The sequence below is a fragment of the Gouania willdenowi genome, chromosome 4 (genome assembly GCF_900634775.1).
Source record: "Gouania willdenowi chromosome 4, fGouWil2.1, whole genome shotgun sequence".
NCBI classification, from domain to species: Eukaryota; Metazoa; Chordata; class Actinopteri; order Blenniiformes; family Gobiesocidae; genus Gouania; species Gouania willdenowi.
Window position 1 is genome coordinate 25,096,958 of NC_041047.1, and position 11,107 is coordinate 25,108,064.

Consider the following 11,107-nt stretch of genomic DNA (forward strand, 5'->3'; position numbering starts at 1 on the left):
GTTTGAGCACAGATATTTTTTTTTTTTTTTACTGCATTTTAGTTGAACTAGATTTATATTTCACAAAGTAAATGTATAGAAATACAGTTGTTTAGGATTGTGTTTTAATTTAAAAATAACAATTGAAAAACTTTAAGTCTATTAATTTTTCAGAAATTTCCAGCGACCCCACATGGGGTCCTGACCACAAAGTTGAAAAAACGCTTATTGAGTGGTTCCTGAATAGATTTATTTCTATAGTTTTTATCATTTCTGGTCATCTCACGCCTGGGGTGGGACCAAGATTTGTTAATTCTCCTCTCTCTCTTTCTCTCAAATACCACCTATAGTGCCATCATGTACCCATTGGGGTACATGTACCCCCATTTGAGAAACAGTATAGAGAACCAAAAGATTACAGCAAGCTGGTGAATGATGTGAAGCTTTGTCATCTTCATGTAAGAAAGAAAAACTATATCTGCTTTAGTCGTTCAGTTTAAACCACACATGCCAATTATTGGAAAAGTAAATGTTGATACAAACAAATTGAAGTACACAGTTTTATTGATTGAAAATATTTCTATAACAACAACAAAAAACATGACCATTAATCTAAGTACTATTTATTAATGGTGCATCTCCAGCTGAATCAGCAGTTTTGCTGTAAGGAGAAAGTAAATGACAACATGCTTTTGTGTGTCAGAGGTTTTTGTTTGCACTGGTACATAACATTCTTCAAACAATCTTTCTATAATCTGGTTTCTTGACAGTCAGATAAGCTTGAATTTAAGCTGAACGCAAAAGCAGAAAATCGTATTATTTTTGCTGACACAGCACTATCTTCTGGGGCTGAAATAATGGTCACATTGTGCAGAAACCACAGGACTGTTCCAGATTTCATTCCCCTGTGTAGCATGGAGGTCTCTTCTCTATGAATGCTGCCATCCCCTCCTGTCGGTCACGTGTTGGAATGACCTGCAAAGACAAGGTCAGAGAAGGTCATCAGTGGCAGAGTCAGACATTTGTAAAGAGTGGCTAAGCTGAGGACATTGATCACATGGCGGTGGCACAAAAACTCAGGTTATTAAAGGAGCAGAAAACAGACTCCATAGTGACACACACCACAGTGGTTAGTGTAACTGCAGCCATCAGTCGTGCAACAACTGTTTACAGCTAATACTGTCTCTAGTGGATGGATATCTAACGGGACTCGACGGCACCGGGCGGGTCGGGTTCGGTCACAGTGTCGTTTGCACGCAGCGTTCTTTTCCTGCTGCAGCACAATGCAGCTTAAACTGTATAACAGTGACAGCTGTGATCTACGGGGCCAGGAGAGTGGAGCATAGGACAATTTAAAGGAATGCACCATTGTAACATTCCTTTTTCTGCATAATAACATAGATGATCCTTATCTTTTATACATGGATTATGTAACTCGATCCGATGGGTCTCTTGCGTGCATTGCGCCCGTTTGTTTCACTTTAGCATTTTATCCATGTGCTGATCTGATGTTGACATTAACACTTTGTTAATAAAATCGATGCTTACCACTAAAACAAACGTAATTGTCATTTCTTTAAGAAAAAAAAGAGGCTTTCCGATCCGCACTTAAACTGTGACACGGTTATTTATTTACTCTAAGATCTGTGCACATGCCTCTGCGTACATCTGTGGAACCAAAGCGTAGTTTAGTCCACTGTGCTTGTCTTCTTTCAGTCTCCAAGGCGCCTTCTTCTCATTCTTCTTTATTTCCGGTTTATTTCCAAGCCGTCGAGAACGCGCACCAGCATCATTGACATCATGTCCGCCGAACTGCGTGGGAAATTCACGCCCGGAACAGCAGTACAAAATGTATCACACAATCTTTTCAAGGCAATAGATAGAAATGTGTGTGGACTCACTCTCTTTAGAGTGTTTCATCACCCATTAGCATTAAAAAAAAATTAAAATGATTTATTTTTTCTCAAATCCCACCCTATGCTCCTTTAAGTTTATTATTAACAGAGATTATCTTACCCTTGCATAACATATTCTCTCAATAGCCATGGCTGAACTGATATCCACCTACAAGATAAAAACAAGTATAATTTACAAATGTGTAAAGATGTTTTTAAAGACAGTAAAGATGTGAAAATCAAACAGTACCTCTACTCCTCTGTTTATTGCTTCCTTTGCCATCCGTACAGCTATGGGAGCCTATAGGGAAGTAAAGAGGAAGAGAGCAGCACACTACACACATTAATATAATAATGTCTATTAATATTAATATTATTATTTTTTTTTAAAAATTGCAATAATCGCCTCACCCCTTTTAAATACTAAAACAGAATTTTCCCTGCATATAGACATTTTCATATAGTTGTTAAAATAGAAAGAGACACAAAAGCATAACAACACTGGTAGCCATTATGTGTGTGAGTTCCAACCTGAGGCAGTATCTCTCTGGCCAGATGAAGAGCCTCCCTGTAGGCAGCGTCTCCGCTCTGGTTCTGTTCTACAGCTCTGTTTACCAAACCCATCTCCTGGGCCTCCTGTCCACTCACACGCCGACCTGCAATACCCACGTTAGAGCCCCATATCATGCAAGTATGACCCAAAATCTAACAAGAAAAACGTTTTTAATAAAACCGGAAATGTAATAACTGGTCAATAATGTAACAAGATACTGAGCCCAAAACCAGAAAACATTTTGCCTTTTTATATAAAAGTATATATGCATATTAGAGCTGGGCAATATACTGCCTATATTGGTATATATATATATATTATAGCTTATTTTGTTTTAAAATACTTGTTTTAGGAGTTGCTGCTTTCAACTATTTCCAGAACAGCATAAAAAGCACAGTTAGATGGATTTCTGTGTGTGTTCTAACCCAGACCTTCCCCTAAACAAGCCATGCTACAGAACTCACTCACACGTGCTGTCCCATAGAGGAGAAAAAGACAAAAGTAAAATGGTAAAAATGGACTTGATATTATATAGCGCTTTATCACCACACTGAAGCAGTCTCAAAGCGCTTTACATATCAGCTCATTCACCCAATCACTCTCACATTCACACACCACTGGGACAGGACTGCCATGCAAGGCGCTAGTCGACCACTGGGAGCAACTTAGGGTTCAGTGTCTTGCCCAAGGACACTTCGACACATAGTCAGGTACTGGGATCGAACCCCCAACCTCTCGATCAGAAGACGACCCTCTACCACCTGAGCCACGGTCGCCCTTGGCTCAACATATTGTGCTGCTATTTGATAATAAATGTGCCTGTGTGGCATTTGGATAATCAAATGTAACACAGAATTGTCTTTCTGGTCAGACATCATTTGAAATAAAATTTTCGAGATTTATATCGTATACAGTATCAATATTTTGAGAAAAAATATCGAGATATGGGTTTTGGTCCATATCGCCTGATGCATATATATATACAGTATGGTTTTAAAAAAAAAAAGGAACCAAAAATGTCAAGGTTTTCCTGAAGGCTTTAATAATATATACAGTATGAGTACACATTTACATAAACATTTGTATATGATGCTACTCTCTTTAATCCATAAATCACTAACATTAACAAGTTGTTACATTTCGGGCAAAAATATTGTTACGTTTTAAGCTCCGCATTTTGTTACATTATTGACCAGTTTTTACATTTTGGGTTTTATTAAAAAAATGTTTAAAAACAATTCAGGTCATTGTTACATATGACGCTGTAACAACCCACAAAGAAAAAGAACTCTGCTCCAAAATAACTTAAGGGTTTTGATGCACTAGTGTGAGAGTAAACCTTACTAGTAGAGCAGTACTATTCTACTAGTAGTCCTAGTAAAACTTTGATTTTTTTTTTTCTTTACTAGTAACATAATTGACGTCTACTAGTGATAAGAAATTGTTTAGTAGTAGACGATTTGCTTTATTAGTAACGTCTACTCACGCACTTAGTGTGCAAAGGTCTTTAGTGGTAATTTTTACCTCACTAGTAGTCCTAGTAAACTGTTGTCACTTATTACAAATTGCAGCTTGTACTTCATAACTTTCTTACACATGCACAGCTATTCACAATGGTGAAAGTTAACACCAAGTACAGTATTAGTATTAACAAACTTTACATGCAATACAATCACAGAAACAAATTGACTGAAAAAGGTCAATCAACTATTTTAAAAATAAAGAAAGCAGCAGTGACTGTAAAGATCAGCTCTATATGTTTAAATAACAAAATCACATACATGTACATTTATTCATATATATGCACATAGACATTGTTACACACTTGAATGCATGCTGCAGACACATTATTCTGTATGTATGATTATATATATTTTGAACCAGGGGTTGGGACCCACATTTTCTTAGAAATTTAGTTTTTCAAAATTAGCTGTTGAAAACACACATATACAGCAAAATTTTTTTTTTTTTTTTTTTTTTTAAACAAATTTATATATGTTCTTGTGCAACATGCATTTTTGACATATATAATTCTCAAAACTCATGTATCAATCAATCAAACCTTTTTTGTATATTTTTATGACTTTATATATTACTGCTTTGCTTTAATTCAGTGTTCTAACCTAACCTCACCTGTGAAGATGAGCTCCTTGGCCTGAGTGATGCCAACCATCCGAGGCAGGCGCTGGCTGCCACCTGCAGGGCAAACCATTTGAAGGTCAACACCTTCTCTAGCTGCGTCCCAGTCCCTGGTTTGGTGCTCGGACATGTGTGTGTCCTTTGTGTGTCTCACCTGCCCCTGGGAGCAGACCGCGTGTCGTCTCAATCAAACCCATCTGTGCCGAATGTGCTGAAAAACACACAGAGAGGACGGCTGAAGGTCACGGCCACTGAGGAAGGCGGGACGTCTAACTGATGCTCCTGTCTGGAGCTGTGGATGTGCAACACCTGCTCATGTAGCTCAGCCAATCACAGAGCAGCTAGTGTGAGAAACAACTGGGCCTGGTTTCTGGAATGGTCATTAGTCCCAGAGCTCATCAACATCATGGGTTAAAACCAGGGTTGGAGTCAATTATAATCGTATTTGTATAATTACAATTATGGCATAATTATAATCAAAATTGTAATAAAAAACATCTGTTGTTGTTGTAATCATAATTGAAATGTAATTGAGTTTAGATAATTCACTTTGTGATTGTAATTTTATGTGATTTCATAGAAATTCTACAAAAACTATTCTTTACAATCTCTATAATGCAAGAAAGGTCTGCGTGTGTGTGTGTGTTTGTGGAGCGAATCTCTCCGCGACGCGGTGTTTGTTCGACCTGAAACTTTATGATCAGCTTGCACATAGAACGAGTGTGTCCATGCGTCATTTTGGCCTTATTTGGTGAATTCAAAATGTTTATAGTCATGTTTGTTTGACCATTCGCTGTTTAGACCAGACGGACGGGACTCAGAAATTATTGGCGGGCAATGGCCACGGCTGTGTTGAAAGAGAACGGTGAAAAATGCACATTTCTTAAAAAAATACACCAAACAACAAAAATATGAAAATGACTCAAAATACACAGAACTAAATATTTATACACAAAATGACAACAGAAATGCACAAAACTACACTAAAAAAAGATACAAAACACACAAAATGACTCCAGAATCACACTACAATGGCAACAAAAAACAATTATACAAAATATGCACAAAATAACAACTGAAAGATACAAAAATACACATAATGACGCCAAAAAACATACATTACAGAAAAAATATAAAAACGAGTAAAAAACAACAAACACATTCATCATGCACATGTCCCATAGAATTAATCCAGGGAAATCACACACACTATTTACTTTACACCCACAAATAAACCCCTATATATCACTCCAGAGTATTTACACCTCTTTGTACATCCAACCTTCAAACACATACTCATTTGGCCATAATTGACAACTCTTCTGAAGCTCCTCCCACTATATGAATACACACTTCCGACGGGCACTGTACTGGTCATAATAAACGCAAAGTTCTATGTCTTACACATACATAGTAAATAATCGTTAAAATATGTTTCATATCAACTTTTTCCTCTACCAATCACTTCAAAATCCAGCTAAAAGTTCTTAAAATTCCAAGATCGTAAACAAATATTAAAAAGCAAGATAATCCAACAGGTTTTTCAACATAGTTCACTGGAGAGTTTTCAAACAGCCTGCAAATTGTCGGTATAGCAGAAACCAAAAGAGTGAGAGAGCTGTCATTACAAAGAAATGTCCCTAAGTGGACACCAACCGCTAACCCTGTAGTGCGTAGGCTCAACACTTAATCTGATGGGACCGGATTAATGACAGGCGTGAATAGGACATTACGTCTCCTTGCCTCTCTCATTAACATCACCTGAAGGAAGGAAACAGATGATACCACTCAAAGTGGACGGCTGGAGATTCATGTGTCACTTACCAGCAGTGCGGAGGTCACACGCCAAAGCCAGCTCCAGTCCGCCTCCTAGCGCCGCCCCATCCACTGCTGCAATGGTCGGGGAGGGCAACAATGCTGGTAATGTTTTAAACAAAGTGAAGACAGATAAAGGTGGTCAATTATAATTGTAATTGAGTAATTGATAATTACGATTGTGGTGTAATTATAATTGTAATTGAAAAAATCTGTTGTAATAATAACTGAATTGCCATTGAGTTCAGATAATTGATTTTGTAATTGTAATTGACGTGGAAATTTTATGAAAACTGTCATTTACAATTGAATTAAACGTAAACCTGTGGAACAGTGTTATACTTATTTGGCTTACACATGCATAGTTATTAATATTATTAAAATATGTTTCATATCAATCCTTTCCACTGTCAATTCTCTTGAAGATCATTTGACCATTTCATCACTATTTTAAATCTGGGGCTATACTGACTAAAAAAAGGCTCAGACACCCACACCAAAAATATTAAAACCAATATTTTCATTGATAAGGACGCCTGACAAAGAAAACCAAGAGATGAAAAAGAAGTTACATGATAGATATTGTTTTTTAGTGTATTTTACAGCTGATTCAACACAAGAGGAAGGTTACATTTTATGGGCTTTTTTTTTTAATTAAAGGCTCAGTAATTGTGATTAATTGAATTTGAACTTTAATAATTGAGAACGAAATCACAATTGACTTTCAGGGGAAACATAACACTTTTAATTTTAGGGGTAGTTGAAGACGTAATTGTAATTGACCTCAACCCTGACACACAAACACACTATGTGGGGTAGGAATGTGTTACCTATTTGAGTCATGAGGGATCGCAGGCCGTGAACATACAGATCAGACTCAGTGTTGTCCATCAGAGCTCTCTCCTTCAGGTCAGCGCCTACATTTACACAGAAAGACTGGACGAGACGTTGTAACCAACAACCATACAGTTCTATGTTTGCTCAGTCATTTTTATTTATTAAACTTTCAGTTTTGAAACAATTAAAAAAAATATATATATATATATATATATATATATATATATATATATATATATATATATATATATATATATATATAGAGAGAGAGAGAGAGAGAGAGAGAGGTGTTTTTTTTCGTTTCTCACCAAGTCAGAAAAAATGAAGAAAATATTTTTTTAGGAAATTATTTCTTCAAATCAGGAAAAAAAAAGAAAATTTAATCAATTCAGAAAAAACAAATAAACTCCTTAAATATTATCTAATCAATTCATAAAAATAAAAAATGCTTTAAAAGTTATTCCATCCACTAAATATATATGAAAAAAAAAAATAGTTTCCTTTTAAAAATATATCTTGTGAAATAAAAACTAAAATAAATCCTTAAAAAAAATATCAATTCAAAAAACTAATTTTTTTTTGCTATTACTGGTATCTAAGTAATACAGAAACAAAGCTTGATTTTAAATTCATTCATATTGTTTTTTTAATGATCTCATCAATTTAAGCACTGCGTTCTATTCCCAAGTGTTCTACCCATGCTTTGCATGGATTCTCTATGGAAAACCCCCGACTTCATCCCACAATCCAAAACACGTACTTTAGCTTGACTAAAGTCTGTAGATTAGCCTGTATAGTGAATGTGAATGTGTGTGTGACTGGTTGTTCTGGGTGAACCTCACCTTATTCCCAATGTGAGTTGGAGATAGGCACCAGCATGCGTGGAGAAATAAGTAGGTGTAAAAAAATGGAAGGATGGAAGCATTGTTACAAAAACTGAAAACCATGTATGTTTTTTTTTTTGTTGTTGTTTTTTTTTGGAAGTCTGTTTTTTAGTTGATAGAAATTCAACCTTGAAGAAAATAATTTCAATTCACTGACCTGCACAGAAAACATTTGGCACCAGGCTCCTGAAAATAACCACACGCACCGCTGAGTCACTGGACAGGCTGGACACCACCTCCTGCATCTGCACACACACACAAAAACAGTGTGTGTTTGTGTGTGTGTGTGTATATGTACGTGTGTCAGGAGATGAGGTGTGATGAATCTCCACTCACCTGTGACACAAACACATGGCCAAGAGCATTTAGTGCTTTGTGTCGACACATCAGCACCTCCATGATTCCTGTAGAATAAAGATTAGACGCTGTGGATGTTTATCTGAGCTGCATATGGAACATTACTGTGATACAAGCCTGAACTTTTTTTAATCTGTGTGGTGGGAAATGTAGATAAAACATCTCCTGTCAATATTTGTAGGTTGATTATTTAATAAGTGGATATAAAAAATAAAAAAAAACAAACCTTATTTTGCCCCATTTGATTATAAAGTCAAGGTAAATTTGATTGTAAAGTGCATTTCATACACAAAACAACTCAATGTGTAGAAAGAACTACAACTGGTCTTTTAGTAAAATTTAAAAAAAAAACTATAATATTTATGAAATGGTCTCCCACACACGGTCCTTTAAACATTTGCTAGAGCTGGGCAAAAAATCGATTTAAATTTTTATTTTGCAAATTTGAGTAAAAACATTGTAATTTTTTTTTTTTTTTTTTTTTAAATTTTCCCAGTTTTTTTTTTTTTTTGACTTTTTCACGTTCCGTCCTTGTGGGTTACAGTAGCATGATGTGAGCCAGCCCCCTCTTTGTTCACGTGTGTTTACCCTTTGAGTAGCTATATGTGTGCCACAGGCATGTTCAGTTTTTATTCACACTATGCTGAGATGCTAAGGCAAGAGTTTATTATTTTTTTAATTGTAATGTTATACGTTATAAAATATGATGATTTCTTAATCAGAAAAAATGAAGCTACTGCGAAGTTGCTGTTGCACTTTTGCTTAAACCTGGGTTAAAGCTTGAAATAGTTGAATGACAGAGCCTCATTTACTTTTTATTTTTGGATTGTTTTATGCATTTTAACTCTCGAGGACAATCACAGCAATAAAGTTGCACTTTTGATAATATATCTGATGTCTGCAGTCATTTTTAAGAGCATTGAAAAAAAAAACAATAATCGAATCAAAACTCGAAATTCCTTTTAAAAAAAAAAAAATCTGAGACTTTTTTAGGCAAAATCGCCCAGCCCTTGTTTTAGTATATTAATAATGTGACTAGAATAGAATACACCTTTATTTATCCCCAGAGGTGAAATTCACATTTGCAGCAACACAGTATATACAGCATAAGAGCAGAGAGTAGGAATAAAAATAAATATAAATCCTAACACAGGAAAAAATAGCCCAAAAAATGTAAACATACATAATTAGAAAAATAACAACAATAGCAGCATCATCATCATAACATAACATAACATAACATAATATACAGTAACTAGCATTATGGTAGGGTACTATACTGCATTGGGGCAGTAGTTTTCAAAAATGTAATTATTGGCTGAGTTTTGTTTTGCGTTTTTAAATTAATTTAAATATTGTATAAAACCTCTGATAGTTATATATACTGTAATTTCTGGACAACTGCCTTTACACACATTGGTCCAGCATTCATAGCTATACCAGTTTAATCTTTGTTCATAAGTGTTTAAACTTCGACTTTAAATAAAGTTTTTTAAGCAGATTGAATGTTTCTACCATATTTGTTATGGTCACTAATCTGTGTAGGTGACCAGTTTATCCATGTCTGCACTGCCATGGCTTTAACACACGTCTGTGTGGGGTACCGTTAGAAAAAATAAATTAAAAATGGTATGAAGTCTTCAAATGTTTTTTTTATTTTATTTTATTACAAACATAAGTGAGTAAATCAGAAAAGTGAGGATGTTTCACTGGATTCGTGTGTTGGATTTATAAAAGTTTAAATCTTTGCTCTGTGTAGATACTATCCGTGTTAATAGTGTGCACTACACACCTGGTACAACCTGCACTAATTATTAATGTTAGTGTGTCCCTACCATTGTCTTTCCCCTCTAACCGCTTTAAATCCACCTCCACCGCAGGTTCCGCCTCACAGTGCAGCAGTCCGCGGCTCTGAAGGCCTTTGTTCCTGGGCGGAAGGAGCCCTGCTCCGGCCAACAGGTGTGCTCCGACCCGGGAGGTTTGATGATGACGGCGGTGTAAGGTTAGCGACTGAATCCGCCATAATGAGCCCCGGGGTCGCACTAGTAAACGGAGGACGACCGCCGCCATGCTGTGTGTCTGTACTCGGCTGGCTCTTATGTGTAGAAAGTTATTGTCCTCTTTAAAATGGACACATACTGTTCTTACATCAACTTTGTACAGTTAGTTCCTCTGAAAAACATCCACAGTGACAGGAGGTGTCACCACCTTGTTTTCTTCAGCCGAAGAAGCGATGGGCGTTCTCGGTTCAAATAGGGGGTGTTGCCGTGATTAACGGAAACGCCCATTTTTGGCCGCAGACGGACGATATTAAGGAGATGATTTGTGTCTTTATTATTCAAAAAAACCAAAAAACTTTTCAATTCAAAACAAAAATCACTTAAAAAAAACCATTCTCAATCAGAAATTTATATTTTTAATCAAAGAAAAAAAAAAACGTGTTCAAATGTGCACACATAAAAAAAATTGAGACCCAAATAATTACATTTAAAGACTTTTTCTTTGTTTAAAAAATTTATTTTTAATCATTATTATTATTTTTATTGAGATTTTTCTTTTTTTGATTGAATAATGAAGACACTATTCTACCTCCATAGACTCTAACCTTCCTGTCCAGGTCTCATGTGTATTTGTCATTGCATTACATT

General features: G+C 35.8%; 1 protein-coding gene across 1 annotated transcript; it reads right to left on the reverse strand.

Annotated features, from left to right (window-relative positions):
• Positions 1–528: 528 nt before the first annotated feature.
• On the reverse strand, positions 529–10,710 carry echdc2 (enoyl CoA hydratase domain containing 2). The gene is made up of 11 exons (XM_028445484.1): positions 10,295–10,710; positions 8,439–8,506; positions 8,260–8,347; positions 7,212–7,298; positions 6,391–6,483; positions 4,721–4,777; positions 4,561–4,623; positions 2,406–2,530; positions 2,125–2,175; positions 1,996–2,043; positions 529–954 (listed from the first exon to the last, which is right to left on the reverse strand). Exons 1-11 carry the CDS (start codon positions 10,527–10,529, stop codon positions 877–879), a joined length of 993 nt encoding a protein of 330 aa, XP_028301285.1. The 5' UTR covers positions 10,530–10,710; the 3' UTR covers positions 529–876.
• Between the last annotated feature and the right edge of the window lie 397 nt (positions 10,711–11,107).

Excerpts from the sequence above, each read along its gene's own strand:
- echdc2 (XM_028445484.1), bottom strand. The coding sequence starts at position 10,529 with ATGGCGGCGGTCGTCCTCCGTTTACTAGTGCGACCCCGGGGCTCATTA. Across the intron at positions 6,484-7,211 it reads ATCCCTCATGACTCAAATAG|CATTGTTGCCCTCCCCGACC; the intron begins GTAACACATTCC and ends AAACATTACCAG. Across the intron at positions 2,531-4,560 it reads CAAGGAGCTCATCTTCACAG|GTCGGCGTGTGAGTGGACAG; the intron begins GTGAGGTTAGGT and ends TGGGTATTGCAG.